This window comes from Chiloscyllium plagiosum, unplaced genomic scaffold, assembly GCF_037043375.1.
Source record: "Chiloscyllium plagiosum isolate Xiang-an unplaced genomic scaffold, Cpla_swu_hap1 HiC_scaffold_2, whole genome shotgun sequence".
NCBI classification, from domain to species: Eukaryota; Metazoa; Chordata; class Chondrichthyes; order Orectolobiformes; family Hemiscylliidae; genus Chiloscyllium; species Chiloscyllium plagiosum.
Genome location: NW_028270140.1, coordinates 129045842 through 129072989, shown reverse-complemented (window position 1 = coordinate 129072989; position 27148 = coordinate 129045842). Strand labels below are relative to the sequence as shown.

Sequence of the window (27148 nt, the reverse complement as noted above, 5' to 3'; positions counted from 1 at the left end):
CCATCATCCCCAATATTTTCCAAAACAGCATATTTGTTTGAGATGGGGAAAGCCACAGGAGACTCCTGCATTAGCTGCCTTCCTCTCCTACCTTCCCTGCAGATAACCCATCTACCTGACTATACCTGTGGTTTTTCTCCCTTCCTACAACTGCCATCCATCATACCCCTAGCTTCTGTTATTCCTCATGCCTCTAACTGCTGTTCCAACTTATCTATGTGATCTGATAGGTTTCGCAACCAAACACTTCCTGCAGTAACATGGAAACTCTCCCTAATCTCCCACATCTGACAGGAAGAGCACATGACTCTACTAAAGGCCATCTTTGCACCTTAATCCACAGACTCAGGAAATAGCACAACCATACTGCTCTTAAAAAAACACTGCTCCAGGCTATCGTAGTACTCATGTTTTATATTGTTAAAGTTCAATCAAGGAAGAGATCTCAATAAAAACATATAATCGAACAAGAACCTGCTCTACTCACTTTTGTACCTTTACAAAATAAACAGTAGATTTAAACTTTAAAAAGCGACTTAGCTGCTCCCCTGTTGTGAGCTCTCCCACACAGAGATCTCCAAGATCTGCTGTGATTTCACTATTTGTTCATTCTTCTTAGAAGAACTCCAATGACCAGAGATACTTAAAATCAAACAGCAGAGGCAGTCACTGGGCTGATTCACTGCTGGGTCAGATAGCACTTCCCATGTGGTCAGGGAATGGACTGAGTCATCAGTCTTTCCCCAAGTTGAAGAAGCAACTGCTTACTATTAGTCTGTCTTCTACTACTCTGCCAATCTTGTATCCCTGCTGCCAGTCTCTTTATTCCATTGGCTGATGAGTTGGGCCTAAACACATTAGTGCTTAGAAGACTGAGAGGTGATTGTATTGAAACACAAAATTCTGAGGGAGTTTAAAAGGCCAGATGCGGGGAGGAAACGTCCCTTTGTGGGGAAAGTTAGAACGAGGGGACACAAATGACAGCCTCCTTATTTTGAAATTGAGATGAGAACGAATTTCTTCTCAGAGCTGTGTGAGCACTTGAAATTCTCTTTCCCAGTGAGCAGTGAAGGCTGGTCATTAATCATATTCAAAGCTGAATTGGACAGATTTTGATTGATGAGGGTTATTCGTGGCGGGTGGGAGGAGAGGCAGAAGGGGAGAGTAAGGCCATACTCAGATGAGCCATGATCTTGTTAAATGGATTAGTGAACGACTTACTCCTAGTCCTATTTATGTTGTAATGTAGCACATTATCAAGTTTCAGGAGTCAATCTACAGCTCAGTAACTGCCATTTACCTAGTAACTTTTTCTGGTCGCTCATCAAAAACTCTAATCAAGTTAGTGAAACAGTGTGCCATCAACAAATCTCTGCTGGCTTTCATTAATCTACGCTTGACCACAGAGGTCAACCTGAGTTTGTCCTGGTATCACCTTTGAATAAGGTTAAAACATTTTGCAATTTTCCAGTGCTCTTGCAATTTCCATCCTTGATTCCCTCATCTCAGCATACTCAGATGCAGCCAAGCCAATTATGATAAATTATCGACTTTTAAGTACAGCCTACTTTTAATTGCTTTTCTAAAACAATCTCCTTCAGAAATTGTAAGTGCATACATTCCTTTATTGGTCAGAGTATGGAGTACAGGAGTTGGGAAGTCATGTTGTGGCTGAACAGGGCATAGGTTAGGCCACTTTTGGAATATTGTGTGCAATTCTGATCAGAAGGTTGTTGTGAAACTTGAAAAGATTTGCAAGGATGTTGGAGGATTTGAGCTATAGGGAGAGGTTGAATAGGCTAGGGTTGTTTTCCCTGGCGTGTCGGAGGTTGAGGAGTGACCTTATAGAGGTTTACAAAATCATGAGGGGCATGGATATGGTAAATACATAATGTCTTTTCCCTGGGGGAGGCCAAAACTAGATGGCATAGGTTTAGGGCGAGAGGGGAAAGACATAAAATAGACCTAAAGGGCAGCTTTTTCACGCAGAGGGTGGTGAGTGGGTGGAATAGGCTGCCAGAGGAAGTGGTGGAGGCTCGTACATTCAAAAGGCCTCTGAGTGAGTATAGGAATAGGAAGGGTTTGGAGGGATATGGGCCGGGTGCTGGCAAGTTGGACTAGATGGAATTGGGATATCTGGTGGGCATGAACGAGTTGGACCGAAGGGTCTGTTTCCATGCTGTACATCTCTATGACTCTATTATCTCAACTGTCCACTCCTTCAATATGTCTTTGATTGAACTTTTGTCTTTGATGAAGATAGATGCAAAATACCTGTTTCTCATCTCAGCCAGTTATTCTGCCTACATGTCTGGATTCCATATTTGGGTAATTAATTGGTCCCACCCTGCCTTAATGCCCTTTTCTGAGGTAAATGTTAATATAGCACATTTGAATTCCCCTTTATCTCAGTTTCCATCTCTTCTCATACTCTCTAGCTGCCTTTCATTTTCTTTATTCCACTTCCACGGTGATCATTCTGCTTGATTCGCTTGTAGTATCAACTAGACATTTGTCGTAGGCAACCTTTTTCTGCTTCTTTATCCTTCATTTCCTTTGATATCCAATGTAGTCTGGGGTAAGCTGCCCTTCGTTTCCTCCTGGAGGAAACATCTAATGCACTTGAACCATCTTCTCTTTAAAGGCAGCCCCATACTTTCATACTGCTTTGGCTGCCATATTGAAGATACAAATTTATTTGGGACAGTTTTTTTTCTCAACTCACTGAAAACTCACTCTCAACTGTTTGCTCTAGATTGTACTGTTTTTCTCCCCCCCCATAGGTAAACTAGACCTTATTTTACTAGGATCAACGTTCCTACATTTTCCAATACTGATACTGGACCCACTTGAACTACTTCATTCTCCAGATCAAGCAAAGCTTAGTTCACATGGGGTCAAAAAGAAGATTCAAGAATATTTTCCTAAACATATGCCTGAAACTCTTCCTGTTCTCAACTCTTGATACTATTACGATCCCAGTCTGTATGTGGAGTATTTAAATTCTCCATCATCACTACTCGATGATTCTTGCACTGCAGATAACCCTACCAATTTGCTCATCTTTTCTACAAATTGATATTCTACAGAACACATCCAGCAACATAATAGCGACTCTGCTATTGCTTAACTGTGTCCATGACTCCAATGACATCCTCTCTCTCTAGCACTGTAACATTCTCCTCAAATCAATACTCCCACTCCTCCAGCTCTTTTGGGAAACATCATACTGAATAATTAGTAGTCAGTGCTCCCTGCTTTTTTCCAGCAAGGTTAACACTACAACATTTTGTCAGGTGTCTATCTACATTTGTAGTCAAAAAGCATGGCGCCGGAAAAGCTCAGCAAGTCAGGTAGCATCCGAGGAGCAGAAAAGTCAACATTTCGGGCATAAGCCCTTCATCAAGAATGCCCGAAACGTCAACTTTCCTGCTCCTTAGATGCTACTGACCTGCTGTGCTTTTCAGTGCCACACTTCTTAACTCGGATCGCCAGCATCTACAGTCTTCACTTTCTTCCATCTACATTTATAGTTCACCAACCCTTTTTTTAAACCTTCAGTTTGCGCAGAGGATGTGAACCTAATTTATATCTTATTGTATTTTCACTTAATTTGACCTCCACCTAAAATTTAATATCTATTTCCCTTGTGCTACTTGGCTGTCCCAATTTCTTTGCACGTTTTTACCTTGTTCCCAATGCTAAACCCTGTTTCCCATGTCCCATACCAAATCGATTTAAAGGTTCCTCACCAGCAGAAACAAATCAATCTGCAAAGACAACTTGAGGTGTATCTCCATCCAGCCAATGTACTTCTTACCATCTCAGACTCAGTCCCAAAGTTCCTAGAATCTAATGCATTCCTTCCTGCCCCATCTCACTAGCCTTCAACCTGAAGTATATGGAGCTGTAGGAATCCAAACACTTATACTGATCAGTGAAGGTACATCAGAGCATTCTAGACATGTTGCCATTTTCTCAATCTGTATTCATTTGATTGTCAGTCAGGTTCACAATGTAACTTATTTAAATTTGCTAGAAACTACGTACATTCATTAATAGAGACCTATCCATTGCATGACATGTCCATGTATTGCATCTTTTTCAAATTCAGCTAAGGCATAGGATGAACAATAGTTCAATAATGCATTCTTCTTGCAATACATCGACCAATGAGAATCAAGCTGTCACCAATTCTCATGCATACAAGTTATTGCTGTCTGAAATGCGGCATGTTATGTCTATCCTTGAACATGCAAATGAAACCTGTCAACAGTATGCTGTTTTATTCATCAATAAAATAAGTTCAATTGCGATACTGGTGATGAAGTTATCTTCACCAAAATTTACTGCAATGATGGACAGATAAAAAAATTTCAAATGACTCATTTAAAATGTCACAAAGCTAGTCCTTTTTTGCTAAAAGTTTTTCCTTGGCTCGAGGATACTCTGTCCTTGATTTTTTTTTCAGAGGGGTAATAAACCAGGCTGGGCTCCGAAATGAAAAGGATTTTGAGAGGCCTTTTGTTTATATGTAAACAGATGAGACTTCAGGCCAAAGTGGTCATATTTTAGAAGTGACCAGTAGAATGAAAGGGGAGTGGTCAGCTCTGTAGCTGAGCTGTTTAGTTCAGTCCAGAACTGGTTGGGAGTTCAACAGTAAGCTGTGTGGAAACTCATTCTCTCCCCTTATACCCCTCTAGCTTCAGTCTGTAAACATCTGTTCCATTTATACAGTTTTCCAAGAGGGTTTGCTTATTGGGACTGTTGTGTATGTTTGGAACAGTATTCTTAAGTCTAGTTTGGATAGACTGAGTTCTGTAGGGGTTCTTTATTCTGTTCTTCGTGTTTCATTGTGTAATTCTGGGAATAAACTTTTTGTCTGTTTTAAACCTGTTAGTCAACCTTGCTAACTTAATCAGGATAATTTTCACTGTACACTTACCAAGACAAGTTGCAAAGTTATGGTCTGGGCTGCCTGCTTAAGAATGCTTTGATGGTCTGGCCTAGTCCCATAACAGATTCGGGGCTCTGCGCGATTTTAAACAGCAAGTGGTAGGTTCTAGTGTCTTTATTTCGGGTGTTGGTTTGGTTAGGTAGAGGAATCTTGGGATAGTAATGGCTCTTTCAGTCACCAGAAGTTTTCTGGATGTGGATGTGGTGACTTTGGAAGTTTTGCAAAAAGTTAACATGAGTAAGTTGCAAGAATTAGCAGACAAGCTGGAATAGGAACTGCCTGCTTCTGTGATGAAAGGAGAGATAATTACAGCAGTAGCTCAGCATTTAAACTTGCTGCAGAAACCATCAGAATCTATAGAGATGGCAAGAATTCAATTTCAAATGAAGCAGCTTGAGTTAGAGGCGAGAGAAATGAAACAGTTTGAGTTATAATTAAAAACAGGAGAGGGAAAAAGAGAGAGCAGAGAAAGAAAATGAGAGCGATCTTGAACTTCAAAAACTGACACTCAAAAAGGAAAATCAGTTTATAAAGGCTGGAGATAAAGGCTGAGGGTAGGCTTAGTGAGGATGAGCAAGCCCCTAGTAGTAAGAAGCCTAGTGAGAGACTGTTTATGTTCAAGCATTGCCTAAATTTGATAAGAAGGATGTGGAAGCCTTTTTCATCTCATTTGAAAAGATGGCTAAACAAATGCAGTGGCCAGTGGCAATCTGGGTTTTATTGATCCAAAGGAAATTTGTAGATAGGGCTACTGAGGTATTTGCATCACTATCAGAGGAGGTATCAGAGAGGAGTAGGTGGTGAAAAAAGCCATTTTAAGTGCATACAAGCTTGAATCAGAAGCCTACAGACAACATTTCAGGAATCTGAGGAGGGACTCTGGTCAAACCTACATTGAGTTTGAAAGGATCAGAGTAATTTTGATAGATGGATCAAAGCTTTAAAAATCAAGCAAACCTATGCTTCTCTTAGAAAGTAATTATTTTGGAGGAATTCAAAAACTCACTGCCTGAAGTAGTGCAAACTCAAGTGGAAGAGCAGACAATCAAAACAGCAAGGTTGGTAGCTGAAGCAGCTGATGATAATGAGCTGGTCCATAAAATTCGGTTTGGCTTCCAGAATCAGTTTCAGTCCATGAGGGATAGAAATTGGGGCAAAGAGAAATCCTCACATGGCAAAGGGAAGGTAGATCTCACAAAGAACATAAGGAGAACTTACCACAGGGTAAAAGAGAAACCCTTGAGGGGGACAAAGAAGTTAGAAAGCTCCGGTGTTTTCATTGTAATAAAGTGGGCCACACGAAATCCCAGTGTTGGTGGGCTAGGAGAAAGCCAGACAAGCCAGGACGTTTTGATAGACTAGTAACAAAAAGCACAAGGGAAGTTAGACAGCTGCCTCAGAGTGTACAAGATGTTCAGAGGTTGATTAAGGAGGAAGTGACAGATCTGCTTTTAAAATATACAAGCAAGGGGTAAGTTTATACACATAGGCCAGGAGCAGCAGGTAAAGAGGTTACAATATGAAGGATACAGGATCCTCTCAGTTGGTAATGCTGAAGGATGAGGAGATATGTACTCCTGAGGGACTTTTGCCAGAAAAGGTACTGGTAACAGGAATTCATGGTGAGACAAAATGTGCTCAATTATGTAAAGTGAGGCTAGAGAGTCCAGAGAAGAGTGGAAAATTTGTGGTAGGAGTACTGGACAAACTGTCAGCTCCAGGAATACTAAGTAACATCTTCAGTGAGCCTCTGAACGAAGCATTGCTGATGATTCCTGCTTTCTATTTATGTGTTTGGGTTTCTTTGGGTTGGTGATGTCATTTCCTGTGGTGATCTTTCTCAGGGGGTGGTAAATCAGGTCCCAGTCAATGTCTTTGTTGATAGAGTTCTGGTTGAAATGCCATGCTTCTAGGAATTTTCATGAGTGTCTCTGTTTGGCTTGTCTTAGGATGGATGAGTTTTCCCAGTTGAAGCGGTGTCCTTCCTCATCTGTATGTAAGGATATTACTGAGACAGATTATTTTGTTGTTAGTTGATGTTCATGTATCCTGGTGGCTAGTTTTCTGCCTGTTTGTCCAATGTAGTATTTGTTACAGTCCTTGCACGGTATTTTTTAAAGACATTAGTTTTGCTTGTTGTCTGTATAGAGTCTTTCAAGTTCATTAGCTGCTGTTTTAGTGTGTTGGTGTGTTTGTGGGCTACCATGATGCCAATGGGTCTGAGTAGTCTGGCAGTCATTTCTGAGATGTCTTTGATGTAGGGATGAGTGGCTAGGGTTTCTGGACACGTTTTGTCTGCTTGTTTGGGTTTGTTGCTGAGAAATCTGTGGACTGTGTATATTGGGTACCTGTTCTTTTTGAATACACTGTATAGGTAATTTTCCTCTGCTCTGCATAGTTCCTCTGTGCTGCAGAGTGTGGTGGCTCGTTGGTATAATATTCTGATGCAGTTTCATTTGTGGATGTTCGGGTCATTGTTTCTGTAGTTCAATATTTGGTCCGTATGTGTTGTTTTCCTGTAGACGCTGGTTTGAAGTTTCCCATTGGCTGTTCTATCTACTGTGACATCTAGGAATGGCTGTTTGTTGTTGCTTTCCTCCTCTTTAGTGAATTTTATGCCAATTAGGGTATTACTGATGAGCTTGAAGGTTTCCTCTAATTTGTTTCATTTCATGATGACAAAGGCGTCATCCACGCAGCAGATTGGGTTGGATGGTTGGCAGAGCTGTTTGTTTGATTCTCAGCATTCCTTTCTCTGCTAAGAATTCTGATATTGGAGACCCCATCGATTTTCCACTAGTTTGTCTGTAGGTTTTTTGTTGAAGGTGAAGTGAGTGGTAAGGCATAGGGTCCACTAGCTTGGTGATACTGACCTTGCCGATGAGGTTGGTGGTTTTTGCTGTATGTGTCTTTGGGTCTTCTAATAGTGTAGTCAGTGTTTCCTTGGCCAGGGTGATGTTGATTGATGTGAACAGGGCTGTTACGTCAAAGGAGACCATTATATCATCCTCTTCATTTTCGTGTCTTTGATGGTCTTCAGGAATTCTTGGGTGGAGTGGATGGAGTGGTGTGAGTTTTCTACGAAGTCTTTTAGTCTTTGGTGTAGCTCCTTGGCTAATCTGCAAGTTGGTGCTCTAGGTAGCGAGAATATGGGTCTGAGGGGGGCTCCTTGTCTGTGAATTTTGGACAATCAGCGGATATGTGGTGTGTTGGATTCGTTTGATTTCATTTTTGGAAGTCGATCTTATTTATTTCTCCAGATTTCTCAAATTTTTTTGAGTAGGGCTGTGATTCGGTTCTCTATTGTGGAGTCGGGTCTACCGCCACTTGTTGGAAAGTGTTGGTATCTGTGAATAGTGCGTTCGCTCTTTCAATGTAGTCTCTTTGGTTTAAAATCACTGTCAAAAGTCCTTTGACTGCAGGGAGGATAACAATTTTTAAAAATCTTTTTTAGTCTTTCTAGTGTTTTCCTTTCTTGTGTATTGAGTGTGCTTCCTTTATTTTTTCTGCTTAATATAGGTGCGACAATCTGTCTGATTGTTTGCTGGGTTTCTTCTGTGAGTTGGTTGTCTTTCAGTGTTTTTTCTAATGCTGCAAAATCTTTCTTGTCCGCATCCTAGAAGTTGTAATTTAATCCTCTTACTAAGACGGCTTTTTCAGTGTCTGTTAAGAGTCGGTCAGATAAGTTTTTTATCCATGCTTCTGTGTTGTCTGTCAGTGTTGGTACTTTGGGTAAGTTTGTCTAGTTTCTTTTTTGCAGGTCTAGTTTTTTCATTTTCTGTGTTCCTCGCTGTCTAATATCTATGGCTTGTTGTACTGTGTCTGTCCATTCATCGTCTGTTGCATAAGTGAGTAAAGATTTTTGGTGCAATACTTCTCAGCAACAAACCCAAACAAGCAGACAAAACACATCCAGAAACCCTAGCCACTCTCCGCTACATCAAAGACATCTTGAAAATGACTGCCAGACTACTGGCATCATGGTATCCCACAAACCCACCAACACACTAAAACAGCAGCTAATGAACTTGGAAGACCCTATACATGCAACAAGCAAAACTAATGTCATTTACAAAATACCGTGCAAGGACTGTAACAAACACTACATTGGACATTCAGGCAGAAAACTAGCCACCAGGATACATGAACATTAACTAACCACAAAACAACATGATCCTCTCTCACTAATATCCTTACATACAGATGAGGAAGGACACCACTTCAACTGGGACAACACATCCACCCTAGGACAATCCAAACAGAGACATGCACGAGAATTCCTAGAAGCATAGCATTCTAATCGGAACTCTATCAACAAATGCATTGACTTGGACCTGATTTACCATGCCCTGCGAAAAAGAACCAGAAATGACATCACCAACCCAAAGAAACCCAAACATATAAATAGAAAGCAGGAATCATCAGCAATGCTTCGTCCAGAGGCTCACTGAAGATGGTAAGTAGTATAGTATCTGAAAATGAATCTCCCAGCTCAGTAAGCAAACCTACATCCAGAATCACAACCTGAGCTACAAATCTCCTCAAAACTCGCTAATTTGAGGACCCTTTCACAAGAGTCTTGATTGATTGCATAGGTCTCTACCTCAAACAAAAAGTGGGAATAAGTACTTACTAACAATAATGGATGTGTCGACTGAATTTCCAGAGGCAATCCCATTATGCAACATCACAGCAAAAAAGGTTGTAGAAGAATTACTTAAATTTGTTTTACTAGATACGGACTACCCATAGGGATCCAGTCAGATCAAGGATCAAACTTCACATCCAAACTATTCAAGGATATTATGGATAACTTGGGCATAAAGCAATTAAAATCTACTGCGTACCATCTGAATCGCAGATGAGAGATGGCATCAAACACTAAAGATCATGTTGCAATTGAGAGATGACATCAAACACTCAAGATCATGTTGCGGGCTTATGGTCAGGATTATCCAGATGATTAGGATAAGGGAGTTCAGTTTATACTTTTTGCGATCAGAGATGCACCGAATGGATCAACCAAATTCAGTCCACTGAATTAATTTTTGGGCATGAAGTAAGAGGACCATTAAAATTGATTAAGGAGAAATTAATAAGTCAGAATTCAGAGACCACCCATTTGGGCTATATGTCAAATTTTAAAGAATGATTAAATAGAGCTGGACAGTTGGGTAGACAGCATTTAACGTATCACAGCATACAATAAAACAGGAGGTGGATAAGAAATCACAAATTCACAATTTTGCAGTTGGGGATAAGGTATTGGCATTACTTCCAGTAACAAGTGAGCCTTTAAAAGCAATGTTTAGTGGACCTTATCAAATCAAGAGGAAATTGAGTGAAATGAACTACTTGATAAGGACTCCAGACAGGAAGAAATCTCACAGAGTGCGTCACATGAATATGCTCAAAAGGTATTTTGATAGGGAAGGAAAGCAAGAGGAGAAGGTGTTAATGATTACAGCACAGAAGGAAGAACCACGTTCAGAGGATTCTGAATTGGACATTCCTCAAATCAAATTGGACAATGAGGAAGTAGTCAAAAATTGGGATAAATTATTGAGTTAGCATCCATAAGAAAATCAAAATGACCTGAAAGAGTTATTACTATTACATGGGGAGATATGCAGAAATAAAGTGGGAAGTATTAACCTAATTGGGCTTGATGTAGAGATAGGAGATGCTGTTCTGATTAAGCAACATCCTTATGGGCATAACCCTCTAAAGCTGGCACAGGTGGAGAAGGAGATAGAGAGCATGCTCCAAGATGACATAATCAAATTGAGTTATCGTGACTGGAGCTCACCTGTAGTCATGGTGCCAAAGCCAGATGGTACCCAACGGTCACGTGTGGACTACTGCAAAGTCAACGCTGTTACAAACACTGACGTGTATCCATTTCAATGGTTGGAGGACTGTGTTGAAAAGTGGGACAAGCAACTTACATTTCTAAGTTGGACTTGCTCAGAGGCTACTGGCAAGTACCCCTGTCAGAGAGAGCAAAGGCAATTTTGGCTTTCATAACGCCAAATGGCCTATATCAGTTTAAAGTCATGCTATTTGGAAATGAAAACCCCTCTAACCACATTTCAGAGACTGACTAATAAGGTAATTGCCGGATTACCCAACCATGTGGTATATATTGATGACGTGGTGACTTTTAGTCACTCATGGAAGGAACATCTACAGCATTTACTGGACTTATTCCATCGACTTCGGAAGATAGGCTTGGTGGTAAAACTAGCTAAAAGTGAATTTGCCAAAGCCCAAGTCACCTTCCTGGGTCTTGTTATTGGACATGGACAAATGGCCCCACGGGTTGCAAAAATGAAAGTAATTGGAGAATTTCCCATACCATCAAAGAGAAAAGCAGTACTACAGTTCCTGGAATTGAATGAATTTTACCCAAAGTCTGTGCCGAACTTTAGCAGTGTGGCTGCTCCACTCACTGAATTGTTAAAAATGGGCAAGCAGCTTCAGTGGACAGTGGGCCGTCAAAAGGCAGTTGACAGCCTAAAAACTGTTAAACACTGCCCCAATATTAGCCACACCAGATTACATGAAGCCTTTCAAAGTGGCTATTGATGCCAGTGATGTGGGTATTGGTGCGATGCTTCTGTAGGAGGATGACGAGGGGATAGAAAGACCCATCGGGTAATTTTTTTCAGGAAGTTGAATGTTCACCAACAGAAATATTCAACAGTGGACAAAGAGACTTTCAGCTTGGTGTTGGCATTACAAACATTTCAGTGTTTATATTACCAGCAATGCATCTGAGACAATCATATACATTGATCATAACCCATTGACATTTGTGGAAAAATTTAAGGACAAAAATGCCAGATTGTTTAGATGGAGCTTGTTGTTGCAGCCATTCAGTTTGACAATTGTGCATGTGGCAGGTCATGAAATTGTGATTGTCGATGAAGAATCGAATGAGATACGGAGGCTTTTGGTGGTGGGTGTACTGCGACCTGAATTTGCAGGTGGTTGTGCATGTTTGCATGTTTATAGTTATCATAGTGTATGTGTGTGTTTAGACTACTGACTGGGTTTTTGAAGGGTTAAAAATTAAGCCACCTTTTGGTATTGATGGGTTTTTTTTAAGCGGGGGAAGGTGTCACAAAGCTAATCCTTTTTTTCTAATAACTGTTCTTTGGCTCAAGGATACTCTGTCTTTGATTTTTTTCAGAGGGGTAATAAATTAGGCCAGGCTCCAATCAGAACTGGTTTGGTACAGAGATGGAAAGGATTTTGAGAGGCCTTTTATTTATATGGAAACAGATGAGACTCTAGGCCAAAGTGGTCATGTTTTAGAAGTGACCTGTCAAATGAAAGGGGAGTAGTCAGCTCTCTCCCTGAACAGTTTAGTTCAGTCCAGAACTGGTTGGGAGTTCAACAGTGAGCTGTGTGGAAATTCTCTCTTTCTCTCTCCCCTTATATCCCTCTAACTTCAACCTGTAAGCATCTGTTCCATTTATACTGTTTTTCAAGAGGATTTGCTGAATGGGACTGTTGTGTATATTTGGAACAGCATTCTTAAGTCTAGTTTGGATAGACTGAGTTCTGTAGAGTTCTTTATTCTGTTCTTCGTGTTTCACAAAATTATACAATGAATAAACTTTTTTATCTGTTTTAAACCTGGTAGTCAACCTCGCTAACTTAATCCAGTTAATTTTCACTGTACACTTACCACAACAAAAACCACCCAATCAATAAGGACAATTGTATTTTGAACCAACAATTTTGCTGCATATCATTTTGACAAGGTATCACAGCCCATCTGCATTGATGGTGACAATGATGGGAATAATTTAAGACAGTACATTAACATCACAAACAACATATTATCTGGCATCCTGTCCCTTATAAGGCATTGGTAGTAATAAAGGCAAAAACAGCAAGTAACAGCACAGCTAAAGTCTTTCCTCCATTTGTAACTGGATAATTTCTTAGGAGAAATTTCTTCAAAAGGTTGGGAATCTTTGAAATCTTTTAGCCCAGGAGGTTGCAGTTGCACCCATCATTGAACACATTTAAAGCCAAGATAGATAGACTTTTTTGTCTCTCGGTGAATCAAGCAATATAAGTAGTAAGCAAAAAAAAGGATTTTAATCCCAGCATCACCCTAAGTAATGACTGTTCAAGTCACTGAACTATCATTTCCTGTTTCTATTTCATGTGTTCTTAATGTTCTGTCAGGTCAAATATGCAGAGACAACACAGAAACATAGAAAATAGGAGAAGGTCATTTCATCTATCGAACCTACTCCGCATTCAATATGATCTTGGCTAGTTCTCCACTTCAATGCCATACACCCACATGCGTTCTATACTCCTCGATAGCTTTAGCTTCAAGAAATCAATTTCTTTCTTCAACACATTCAGTGACCCAGCATCCTCAACCTTACGTGGAGAGAACTCCATAAGCACATCAACCTTAGTGACGAAATCTCTCATCTCAAACATAAATGCCCTACAGTATATCCTGTTATCCCATAGTTCTAGATGCCATCCCACCCCACCCACCCACCCAGAAAATCAAAGCGTCATCATCACTGCATATATACCATCCAGCCCTGTCAGAAGTTCATTCTTCTCATTCTTCTAAACTCCGGTGAATAAAGGCAAAGTAGACCCAATTTGTTCTCATCTGACAATTCGGAGAACCCAGAAACCAGCTTGGTGAATCTTTACTCTTTCAATGGTCAAGTATACATTTTTTCAGGTAAGGACACCAAAACTGCACACTGTACTCCAAGTATGGTCACATCAAAGTCTTGTATAGCTGTAGTAAGATCTCGTCGCTCCTGTCCCTATATTTGCTGCATGTACATGCTTGTTTTCAGTGATCAGTGTTCAAAGGACATGTACAAAAAAAAACTCAATCTATGGTAGTTTTAGTAATACTATTTTTCCAGCAAAACAAAATCACAATTATCTATGTAGAATTGGGTCTGCCACATATCTGCTCCCTCACTCAACTTGTTTAAACTGCCTTGAAGCTCATTGCATCCTCATCACTTTCAATCCTACCTAGCTTTGCACTGACAGCTAACTTGGAAATATCATACAAATTAAACAAAGAACCGCATACACTGGAGATCTGAAACGAACAAAAACAGAAATTACTGGAGAATCTCATTTAGAGTCCAGTGACCCTTCTTTGGAAGGGTCACTGGACTTGAAACATTCATACTATTTTGTCTCCACAGACGCTGCCAAATATGCTGAGTTTCTCCAGAAATTTCTGTTTTATTGTGTTTTGGAAACACAACTTTGATACCCTCATCCAAACTGTGATGTCATCTGGTTTAACACCCAGTTTTATATTACAAAAATCATTACATTTTAGTAAGTGATGAAGTACAGTTGATTGGAACATTGGGTTTCTCTGCAATACAGATTGAGGACCTGGAAAGTGTAAGGTTCTGGTCACAGGGTAATACAGCATGGAAACAGATTCCAGTCCAACCGACCATGTTCCCAAATTAAACTCGGTCCACCTGCTTGTGTTTGCCATATCCCTCCAAACCTTTCCTAATCATTAACTTATCCAAATGTTTTTTTAAACATTGTAACTGCACCTGCATCCACCACTTTCTCTGAAAGTTCATTCCACAGTTTGTAAAAAGTAGGCCCTTGTATCTTTTTTAACTCTTTCTTGTTTCATCGTAAAAAAAGCCCCATAGTTTTGAACTCCCTCATCCTAGGGAAAAGACCCTGGTTATTCATTTTGAACCACATTTGCAAAGTAAAGCTAATTGTCCATCACTGCATCATTTCATTTGTCTAATATGGCCTTACATAGCTCAATGCCAAACTTTGCTTTGCAATATCCCTGAGAAGAATGTTAGGATGTTTGATTAAAGACGCAAAACACAACATGTTATTGTCATAGCAACAGATTAACTGAGTGACTAACGTGGTGGCATGCTGTATAACATGGAGAAATGTGACATTATTCACTTTGGGTACGAAGAACAGTAAAACAGAATATGCTTTATGATAGTCATAAACTATTTAGTATTGCTGTTTGAATAAATTTGGACGTCTTTGCAAACTTGTCTTTACTGTAAAGAGTTGGGGGTATACAAGTAAGGAAGTCATGCCGCAATTGTATGAGCAAGACCACACCAGCTGCATTCCGTACCCAAAGAAATATATACTTGCTTTAACAGATAGGCCAACAAAAGTTCACTAGAATTATTCTGATACAGCAACCATCTCCTTTTCATCCTAGAAAGAGGAGTGTAGAATATGTCTATTTTGTCTGGAATTAAAGAGGCAATCTTCTTGAAGTGTAAAATGACATAACTGAGGAAATGCTGAGAGGCCAGTTCCTTTGGTTGGCTGTCTACAATTAGTGGACAAAGTATCAGTGTCAGGTAGACAATGCAGGACTGAAATGAGAGATTTTCCTTCACTTAAAGGATGGTGAATTTTTGGAATTCTTTATCCCAAAGAACTGTTCATTGTTAGGTATAGTCAAGGCTGAGATAGATCTTTGGACTCAAGAAATACAGGGATTTGACAGGAATTGAGGTCAAATATCAGTCATGATATTATAGCCTAAACCAGGTCATTAGAGAATGGAAACCAGCTATCTACATGAACCGAATAAGAATGAGCCTTCATCTTACAGAAAAAAAAAGTTTCACCTTTCAGTAACTGGTTTAGGTCAGCAGCATCATTGAGGATCTTCTGGCCATGTCTTTGATCAAACTTCTTGAGCTCTAAAGAATCTGACTTTGAAGATAGACTGTTATTCTTGGCCTCTTTCTGTTGCCTCGGTCTTCGGAACTTTTGACCCCCTTGCCCATCGTCCCTATCAATGCTTAATGTGTCCAGACTGCTGTAGATCTCCTGGCTAATGTTTTCCTGTTTCATACTGCTCTTTTTTCTACGGGATTTTGCTTTTGAATGCTTACTTCGGCGAACAGTATGAACAGGACTGCTATCCGGGCTCGAGGGAGTAGTCACATCAGTTACTGTACCGTCGGCGTCTTCATCCTGGCTCTTGCCCTGATAGGAATCCTTAAGGTGCCCTTTTCTTGTTTTTGAGGAAAGTTTAGATTTACGTAGGGACGCAGAGAGACATACAGACTGTTCTCCCGACGAAGACGAGGAAGAGCAAGCCGATTTGGAGTCGCCCTCATCTGGATCCGAATCGGCAGCTTCACTTGTCCTGACCTGTGAACTCTGATTCCCAGGCAGGCTCCTGTGCGAACCGGGTCGAGCTTCTGGGTCCTCTTTCCCTTCATCCCCGACTTTTCTCTCGTCCGCCGAACTGTTGGGAGAGCCCTCTGTTTTCGGTACGGCCTCGCTGGTGCCCTTCCTACTGGCTGAAGACGAGGAGAGGGGTGAAGAGGATGTGGGCGAGGGAGAGGCGGATGTGGAGGCTGGGGCAGACGAAGCGGAGCTCCCCCTCCTTTGCTCGGCGGAGACCGCCGTCGCTCCACCTCCACTTCGGCCGCGCTCGCCTGACCGCCTGCGGCTCCATCCCTCTTCAGTCGCCGCCGCGCCGCCCGGGCAGGGCCCCTTCCCGGACCTGGGAGGCCGTGTCGAGAGATCGAGGCGGCTGCTGCTGCTGCTCCGCCTGCTCTCCGCCGCCTGGTGTCCCCGCTCGCCGTCACTGTCAAAGAAGGAGTGATCCACCTCCTCGTCCAGGTTCGTGTCGCTGTCCATGGGCGGCCGCTAACTCAGTGCCGCTGCTCGGGCCTCACTGCTGCAAAAGCCTCCTGTCAAAGGCCTCACAATCTGACGCCGTCATTTACCCTCTGACTCCGTCATTCACCCTCTGACCCCCGTCACTCACACTCTAACCCCGGGCCCCGCCGCCGCCGCGCCGCCAGATCTTCCCCCTCCCTGCCTTTTTCAGATTATTATAATCACGGTCGCTTCATATTCGCCTCGGTTTCTTAGGAACGGCGCTAACAACGCTCACTTCCTTTCCCTCCGTGCGCCGCCTTCAGTCTTCCCCCGACATCCGTGCGTGTCCCGCGGGGTACAAATCAGGACGTGGAATTACACCAGAACAAACACTCCAAACCTCAGGTTATTTGTAAAATGACCATTTTTTTGCTCACATCTCTTTTCCCTTATTCCTGAAAGTTCATGACAATGCCCCCCGGTTAATTTGCCAGCTCTGGTTCGACCCCGTTTATAAATCGTCTTGAGTTTTGTTTAACCGTCTCGCATCTGTTTTGCTGAGGATGTGGATGTCAGTGTCATTTGCTGCTTATGGCTACATGACTGACTTCAGTAACTGAGATGTTCAGGGAATTTTCCTACTTACGTGAGAAGTTAATTATTTTTGAACTTGTCTTCACACCTGAAGACCACTTCCTCCAACAAATGCTATTAGATTAGATTCCCTACAGTGTGGAAACAGGCCCTTCAGCCCAACAAGTCCACACCGACCCTCTGAAGAGTAACCCACCCAGCCCCATTTCTCTGTGACTAATGCACCTAACACGATGGGCAATTTAGCATGGCCAATTCACCTGGCCTGCACATCTTTGTGACTGTGGGAGGAAACCGGAGCACCCGGAGGAAACCCACACAGACACGGGGAGAACATGCAAACTCCACACAGACAGTTGCCCAAGGCTGGAATTGAACCTAGGACCATGGCACTGTGCTGCCAGTTCATGGGCATTAGTTTCTCCAGGCTAAGGCAAGTTGTTTTAGGCGCAGAGAGCCTCTTCTCTGGTCTTTCTTGCTTCATTGCCATGACTACTAAGAAAAAGTGCAAAGCCCAGTGGAGAACAATATGATGATACCAAACTGCAGCTCCAAGGAGGCAGTTTACATAAAAGCAAAACTACACAATATGACCCTTCGAGGCTGCTTCCACCATTCAATAAGATTCTGGCTGACATTCTGCCTCCATTTGCCTGCTTCCTGTAATAGAGTCATACAGCATGGAAACAGATCTTTCGGTCCAACTCATTCATGCTGACCAGATATCCTAACCTAAATCCAGAACTTCAGCCTGTTAATCTTCTACAAGTCTCAAAACTCACTAATCTAGTCCCATTAACAGATCCATGTTCCATCTCTCTCTATCTATACAAAGATTTGCAAACGTCTGGCTTAGAGGACTCCAATGATTCACAACTCTGAGAGAAGAAATTTCTCCTCCTGTCACTCCTAAATAATTGACTCCTTATCTTGAAGTTGAATTTCTACGTTCCGGGCTGCCTAGTGGTAGTGTCTGCCGTGTCAACCCCCTCAAAACCACATATGTTTCAATGAGACGATCTTTCAATTTTCTGATCTCCAGAGAGCAAACTTTACTCATTTAAAATTTAAAATACAAAATTTAACTCTCGTATCCCAAGAATTAATTCTAAGAAATATAAAGTACTGCAGATGCTGAAGATTTGGAGTAAAAATAAATATTAGAGAAACTCAGCAGGTGTGATGGCATCTATGTAGGGGAAAACAGTTAAAGTTTCAAACCTGTGGATTTCAAAGAAATCATTTGAGAGTTTCTCTCTCCACAGATGCTGCGCGAGCTGCTGAGTTTCTCTGGACATTTGCTTTTGGTATTTTTAATTCTTGCAGCAACTCCTCCAAGGCAAGTATATATGTATTTTCAATACTGCATAGATCTTAGTAGTTTTTTAAAAAAATCCTCTCATATGGAAGTCAGAATAGAAAACATATTAGAATTGTTTAACTTTGATATATAATTAAGGCAACATTGTGCATATTGAAGAAATATTCTCTTTGGGATGAATCACTTACACCCTAGTTTTCATCGGAGATGGACGCCAATGTGTAATATTTAAAAATTAACTTTAATGCAATTAAACATATTAAGACCATAAGACATGGAAGCAGAAGCAGGCCATTCAGCCCATTGAGTCTGCTCCACCGATAAATGAGACGATGACCGCTTTGGGAAACCTGAACTTCCCTTTCCTGCCGGTTTTCTTCATTCTTTTACAGATTAAAAAGCTGTCTATCTCAGCCTTGAATATGTTTAGTAATCCATCCTCAGCAGCTCTCTGCAGTAGAGAATTCCACAGATTCACTACCCTCTAAGAAGAAATTTGTCTGCATATCTGTCTTAAATGGATGACCCTGCCTGTGAAATTATGCCCTCTGGTCCTAGACACTTCTACAAGGGAAACAACCTTTTTGTATCTATTTGGTCAAGTCACCTGTATGTTTCAAAAGGTCTCCTTTCATTCTTCTAAATTCCAATGAGTGCATGCCAAATGTACTCAATCTCTCCTCATAAGATAAATGATATCTGGTATCAGTCTTGTGAACATTCTGTGGATTGTCCAAAATGCCAGTATATCTTTCCTTAGATAAAGGGTCCTATTAGAAATATAGAATATAGGAGCACGAGTAGGCCCATTCAGTTCTTGGAGCCTGCACCACTGTTCAAGATGATCATGACTGGCCACCCAACTTGTTAACCTGTTTCCACTTTCCCCCTATATCCTTTCATTCCTTTAGCCCCAAGTGCTTTATCCAACTTCTTGAAATCATATAATGTTTAGCCTCGACTGCTTTCTGTGGAGCAAATACCACAATCTCAGCAGTCTCAGGGTGAAGAAATTTCTCCTCATCTCAGCCCCAAATGGTTTAGCCCATATCCTTAGACTGTGACCTCTTGTTCTGGACTTCCCTGACATCAGGAACATCCTTCATGCATCTAAATGAAAAACAAAAAAACCTGTGGATGTTGGAAGTCAGAAACAAAAACAGAAGTTGTTGAAAAAGCTCAGCAGATCTGGCAGCATCTGTGGACAGAAAGCAGAATTAATGTTTCAGATCCACTGACCCTTCTTCAGAACTTTTTACACATACCTTGTCTAGTCCTGTTAGAATATTATAAATTTCTGTGCGATCTCGCCACCTCCCCCGACCCCACCCTCTCCACCGCCATATCATTCTCCAGTGAATATAATTCTAACTGACTTACCTTTCCTCATATGTCAGTCCCGCCCTCCCAGAAATCAGTCTACACTCGCTCTGTAGCAAAAACATCCCTCCTCAGATAAGGAGATGAAAGCTACACACAATATTCCAAGAATACAATATTCTCACTTGTATAATTGCAGCAAAACACCTTTGCTCCCGTATTTGAATCCTCTCTCTGTGAAGGCCAGCATGCCATTTGGCTTTGTTACTGCTTGCTGCATGTTTACTTGCAGCAGCTGGAGTTCAAGCACACCCAAATCTCATTAAACATTCCCCTCTCTCAATTTATAATAATTTGCCTTCCTATGTTTGCAACCAAAGTGGATGACCTCACATTTTCTCACCTTATTCGTTAAAATGGAATTGAGTAAATAATCTGACCATTGTCAATAATCCTGAAAAGAAATCCGTTTGACACAGAGGACTGGCAAGGTACAAATACTGTGGCTGCATGATATGTTGTATAGCATTGTGTTTGGTTAGTCAACTTCCATCTGGTTGCATCCAGGGTGAATATTGACAGTGGCACTCATTTCAGTGGCTCTTCTAACCTGCATATGAAAGAGAATCTAATCATCAGGAAGGAAAGATTCCTAAAGACCACTGCACCTATGGGCATTCAAGGACATGAGAGGAAAACATAATTTCATGAGGATTGAACCCACTGTCTGCTCAAATGAGTGTTGGTGTTTTTGGATTTCATGCCTGAGAGGATCAGGAGCACATCCCAATGAGCATCTGAAAGAAATGTTGGCATATGAAAGAAATGTCTTCAATTTTACAGTTTGGTGACAGAAATGTGAGGTTGTGCATCAATAAAGTTGCTGCAGTTTGTCCTTCAAAATTTGAACAATCATTTTGCATACAAAAAATCTTTGTCACAGGTTTCTGAATAAAAATATAAAGTATATTCATTATCATGGATGCTCATGCATCACAGAAGTAAGAAGGAATATAAATGTCTTCCTTTTCTTTAATGTTGACATTTATAGATTAAGATCTGTGACTGTAAGAAATAGACACAAAAATAAAGAGAAGGGAAGTCTCATAAGTCTTTATTTCATTATGATGATTCATTCTAACTTGAAGTTTCATATTTATCTTTAATTTTTTGCTTACAGTGAAGCTCTGACATCCACAAATGAGTGCAGTAAGAGCCAAAGCTATACAAAAAGGCAGGAAGAAGAGTGGAACTAATATGGTTTTTATTTTAGTTGTAGAGTACAGATAAGTATTTCTGCAGGTGCAAACCTGCCTTAAAGATGGTGTATTACCTCCCTGGTGCTCAGGTCATGCATATCACAGAATACATACAGGACATTCTTCTGTAAGCAAGCTTGACCTGCTGCGCTTTTCCAGCAACGCATTTTCAGCTCTGATCTCCAGCATCTGCAGTCCTCACTTTCTCCTCGAAGATTCTTCCGGGGAGGACAAGTAGCCAAATGTCTTGGTCTATATTGGTCCTAGCAACATAGGTGGGAAGGGGAATAAGGTCCTGCAATCAGAATTTGGGGAGCTGCGTAGAAAATCTGTAAGTAGAATCTCTTAAGTAGGAACTTGTGGATTATTCCCAGTACCACATGCAAGTGAGGACAGAAATAGGAAGATAAGACAGATGCATGCGTAGCTGGAAAGAGGGTGGAGGAAGGAAAGCTTTAGATTCCTTGGACATTAGGATTGGCTCTGACACCCGTACAATCTGAACAGGTTGCATCTGAGCTAGACTTCCTTGGAGTGTGATTTGCAATTGCTGTTTGGAAGGGTTTAAACTAACTCAACAGGGAACCAGGAGAAATATTAGAAATTAATAGCAGGGTCATAAAATGCTGGGAGGGACAATTAGTACTAACTAGAGCACAATAAACTAAGAAGTTGATTTGGAGTAAGGGAGGAAGCAATTAAATCTAAATTAGGACAGCACTGAGTGTTCAATATTCCTGGTTACAAGGTGTTGTTATGAAGATGTGGATGAACTATATATTTTAAGAGAGTTAAAAGCTAGCAGTGAGAGCACCAAGTATTCTCAATAAGACACAATGTAACATGTTATCCAGCTACTGGAGTAGATCGTTGCCTGAAATGACAAAAAACAGATTCACATTAGGCCATTCAGTTTAAATTATTCCCTGAAAAAAATACCAATTTCCAATCAGATTTGAATTGAGTAGAGTGACAATCTTAAAAGCCAATGACACAATCTGATGCTCTGGGATGTAAGACCGGGGAAAAACTTGAACAGTTGGGAGGAGAACTGCCAAGACTCAGCAGATAAAAGACTGCCTGAAAAAAAGCTCTCTTAAAAGTACCTTTTTCAATCAGTAACCTGGAAAGCAGAAATCCTTAAGAAGAAGAAACAGGAAGATACAAACAAAAGAACCAAAAGCTGCCTGGTTTTGAGATAAGAAGTGTTGTTTTGTAAATCTTAATTGGGAGTTTTATTGGACTAGTATTATAGAGGGGAAGGCAAATGATAGGTTAGAGTAAGGACTTGTCCATAGTTGTTAGTTAATTATTCTCTGTTATACTTTAAGAAATAAAGTTGTTAATTTTTACTTTAAATAGTTCTTGGCCACTCGAATTTTTACAAATTACTGCACGGGATATGTTTTTTCTGTGTTGCTGGTTTTAAATTAAGCTGGAGAGTTTACCCTGTGTTGTAACAGTTTAGGGGCTCGGGTCTGTGATCTGAACTGGTTTAGACAGATTTGAATAGATTTTGGGGTACGAAAAATTGCAGCAGATTTAAACACTTGCAGGTTAGTGTCCTAGATCTTTAAATAAAACGTAGGTGAGACAATTTGTTTAATTTTGGTAACTTGTGGTTGATTAAATTAAAAGTGAGAGAAATGGCTCTTAAAGTTGCTAAAGAGGTTCTGAGATTTGAAGATGATTCTCAAATTTGCCAAGAAAGTTTAGAAGGAAAGAACAAGGCCATACATCTAGAATTAGCAAATAAGTTAGATTTGGGTTTAACCAAGGACAAAAGTAAAACTGAAATTGTACAGGTGTCACTCAAATACTTAGGTGTGTCAGAGAAACAGACAAGTGCAGTAGAAGTAGAAAAACTTGAAATGCAATTGAGGAAAATGGAGTTAGAAGATAAACAAAGAGAGAGAGAGAGGAAAGGAAAGAGAGAGAAATAGAAGAAAATGAGAGAGAAGGTTTTTAATTGAGCAAAGAGAGAGAGAAGAAAGGGAGAGACAAAAAGAGAGAGAATTTGAACTTGCGAAGTTGCGACTTAGTCAGCAAAGTCAAGTTAACAGGATGGACATTGAAAGAGAAGGTAGTGGTACATATAAATATGTCAAAACTCTGCCACATTTTGATGAGAAAGATGTTGAAGTCTTCTTTATTTTATTTGAAAAATTGGCTAGGTAGATGGAGTAGTTCGAGGATTTATGGGTAATGCTACTTCAGACTAAACTGGGAGGCAGAGCTAGTGAGGTATTTGCCGCACTGTCAGATGGGGGGCGTGAAGAGATTTTGAAGAGGTTAAACAAACTATTTTAAGTGCTTATGAATTGGTACCAGAAGCATATAGATAGCGGTTCAGAAATACAAAGAAGGAACCAGTCAGACTTATGCTGACTTCGAAAGAATTAAGCACAGTCATTTTGATCGATGGGTGCATGCTTTCAAAATAGATAGGATATTTGAAGCTCTAGGAGAGATTGTTCTGCTGGAGGAGTTGAAAAAACTCACTTCCAGAGATGGTAAGAATTCATGTGGAGGAGCAGAAAGTTCAGGAAGTGAGAAGAGCAGCAGAGTTAGCAGATGAGTACATGTTGGTGCATAACACAAGCGTCCAGCCAGAATTTCATCCTGTGAGGGATAGAAGTTGGGAGAAGGGAAGAGCCTACGCCACTAATCCATGAGTAGAGAACACTGGTAATAATTTACCAGATGTTAAAGAAACCCAAGAGGCTGAAGAGGAGGTGAAAGGCCTCAGGTGTAATGGAATGGGACACAGAAAATTATAGGGCACTAGGAAAAGGTGTTTTCACTGCCAGAAGGTGGAACACGAAAAGACATAGTGCTGGTCATTAAAGAAAGGCACTGTGGGAAAAGATGTCATAAAAGAAGCTAAGCCAGTGGCATTAGTGAAGGTAGCAAAGGAGACCCCAAGAAGAGCTGGGGATCTGCAGGAGAGTGCGCAACCTAGGTAGGGCCTGGCTATGGAGTTTGTACCTGATCTCTACAAAGAATTTGCCTCTGTGGGTAAAGTTTACTCAGAACAGGGAGAGAAGGACAAGAAGTTATAATTTTGAGAGATACAGGATCTAACCAGTCACTGATAGTAAGGGATGAGCGAATATGCACTCTTTCTGATCTGTTACCCAAGAGTGTGGTAATTTGTGGGATAGATAGACAGAAATTTAGCATTCCCTATGTAAGATCAGATTGGAGTGCCAACTTAAGACTGGGGAAGTTACAGTGGGAGTGATTACAGAGTGTCAGTTCCAGGAATTGTTTGTTCTTGGCAATGATTTGGCAGGATCCAAGGTGGGAGTGACACCGCTTGTTGTGGAGAAGCCCAAGGAAGACCAAGAAACTGAGGAGTTAAAACAGAAATATCCTGGTATTTTCTCAGACTGTATGGTAACCAGATCCCACTATCATAAGTCACAGCACAAAGTGAAAAGTAAAGAGAAAGCCGAAGCCGTTGAGGTTCAGTTAGCAGACACCCTGTTTGACGTAATGGTGCAGGAAAAACCTGAACAGGCAGAGGGTCAGTTAGATGTGTTTAGTCCTGAAAGACTAAGAGACTTACAACAACAAGACAACACAATCAAAGATGTGTTGATGTGTACTCCGAAAAGTCGGCAGAAAATATTCCGGAGGGTTATTATCTGAAAGATAGAATCCTAAGGTGGAACTGGAGACCACGGCAACTTAGTGCAGAGGAGAAATGGGCTGAAGTGCACCAGATTGTGTTGCCGGTAGCATACAGACAGGAGGTGTTACAGGTAGATCGTGAACGAACTGTAGGAGGTCACCTAGGGATACACAAGACTCAGGCTGAGGTACAAAAACATATTGGCCCGGAATGCACAAGGATATGGTTAACTTTTGCCATATGTGTCATATATGCCAAATGGTAGATAAGCCAACAGCGGTAATAAAACCAGCACCTTTTTTGCCAATTCCTGCATTTAGAGTCATGGAGAGTCATGAGTTCTTCAATCTCCCTAATAGCAGTAGGGAGATCAAAGAATTCATAGGCTGGCAGATTTTGGAAAAATGCAGATGTTGCAGGGTTGTTGTTGTGGGTGACTTCAACTTTCCTAATATTGACCGGAACCTCTTTAGTGCAGATGGTTTGGATGGAGCCGTTTTTGTCAGGTATGATCAGGAGGGTTTCCTTACTCAGTGTGTAGACAGGCCAATGAGGGGAGAGGCCATTTTGGATTTGGTGCTCAGCAATGAGCCAGGACAGATCTCACGGTGGGACAACACTTTGGTGACAGTGACCACAACGGCCTCACATTTACCATAGCCTTGGAGAGGTAAAGGACCAGTTACCAAGGGAAGATATTTAATTGGGGAAAAGGAAATTATGACGCTATCAGACAGGAGTTGGGAAGTAGAGATTGGGAGCAATTGTTCCACAGAAAGGGCATAACAACATGTGGAGACTGTTTAAGGAGCAGTTGTTGCGAGTGATGCACAAATTTGTTCCTCTGAGACAGACAAGAAAGGGTAAGATTAAGGAGCCTTGGATGATGAGAACAGAGGAGCTTCTCGTGAAAAGGAAGAAGAGCAGCTTACATAAGGTGGAGGAAGCAAGGATCTAGCACAACTTCAGAGGATTACAGGCTTACTAGAATGGAGCTCAGAAATGGACTGAGGCGAGCCAGGAGGGAGCACGAGAATGACTTGGTGGGAATGATTAGGGAGAACCCAAAGGCATTTTACTCATACGTGAGGAATAAGAGAATGATCAGGGAGAAGGTAGTGCCAGTCAGGGATAGCATAGGGAACTTGTGTGTGGACTCTGAGCAGATAGGGGAAGCCCTAAATGGGTTTTTTTACTTTGGTTTTTACGAAGGAAAGAGACCTTGTTGTGAACTTTGAGGAGCTGGGAAACAGGCTTGAACAGATCAAGATCGATGAAGTTGATGTACTGGAAATTTTGGCAAACATTAAGATTGATAAGTCCCCAGGGCCAGACCAGATTTATCCTAGATTGCTCCAGGAAGTGAGAAAGGAGGTTGCTAAGCCTCATGAAACGTACCGGAGGATTGGAGGGAAGTGAATGTTGTTCCGCTTTTCAAGAGGAGAATCTGGAAGTCCCTGGCAATAACAGGCCAGTCAGTCTTACGTCTGTGGTCAGCAAGGTTTTGGAAAGAATTCTGAGGGATACGATTTATGACTATTTGGAAAAGCATAGCATGATTAAAAGCAGTCAGCATGAATTTGTGAGGGACAGGTCATGCCTCACAAATCTTACTGAGTTCTTTGAGGAGGTGACAAGATAGGTCAATGAAAGTCAAGCAGTGGATGTGTATATAGACTTCAGCAAAGTATTGATAAGGTTCCCCATGGTAGGCTCATTCATAAAGTCAGGAAGTATGGGATACAGGGAGATTTGGCTGTCTGGATTCAGAATTGGTTGGCTGACAGAAGGCAGAGCGGGATTGTTGATGGAAAGTATTCTGCCTGGAGGTCACTGGTGAGTGGTGTCCTGCAGGGCTCTGTTCTTGGACCTCTGCTCTTTGTAGCTTTTATAAATGACTTGGATAAGGAGGTTGAGGGGTGGGTTAGTAAATTTGCTGATGACACAAAGGTTGGATGTGCCGTTGCTAGTCTTGAGGGCTATTGCAAGCTACAGTGCAACATAGACAGGATGCAGAGCTGGACTGAGAAATGGCAGATGGCGTTCAACCTGGATAAATGCGAAGTGATGCATTTTGAAAGGTCGAACTCGAATGCTGAATATAGGATTACAGACAGGATTCTTTGCAGTGTGGAGGAACAGAGGGATCTTGGTGTTCAAGTGCATAGATTCCTCAAAGTTACCACGGAGGTGCATAGGGTTGTTAAGAAAGCAAATGGTATTTTGACTTTCATTAACAGGGGGATCGAGTTTAAGAGCCAATAGGTCTTGCTGCAGCTCTACAAGTCCCTGGTGAGTCCACACTTGGAATATTGTGTCCAGTTCTGGTCGCCCTATTATAGGAAAGATACGGAGGCTTTGGAGAGGGTGCAAAGAAAGTTGCCAGGATGCTGCCTGGACTGGAG

General features: G+C 41.3%; 1 protein-coding gene and 1 long non-coding RNA gene across 2 annotated transcripts in view; one reads left to right on the top strand and one right to left on the bottom strand.

Annotated features, from left to right (window-relative positions):
* The window catches only part of cfap97 (cilia and flagella associated protein 97), a 57108-nt gene extending 40272 nt beyond the window's left edge, over nucleotides 1–16836 (bottom strand). The window contains exon 1 of the mRNA XM_043705853.2: nucleotides 15622–16836. Within this exon, the coding sequence (XP_043561788.2) occupies nucleotides 15622–16648 (1027 nt within the window). The 5' untranslated portion in view covers nucleotides 16649–16836. The remainder of the gene's footprint in view (nucleotides 1–15621) is intronic.
* On the top strand, nucleotides 16490–26122 carry LOC148151994 (uncharacterized). The gene is made up of 3 exons (XR_015750889.1): nucleotides 16490–16630; nucleotides 18472–18545; nucleotides 20415–26122. It is a non-coding gene; the product is annotated as an uncharacterized LOC148151994 (long non-coding RNA).
* Nucleotides 26123–27148: the final 1026 nt, after the last annotated feature.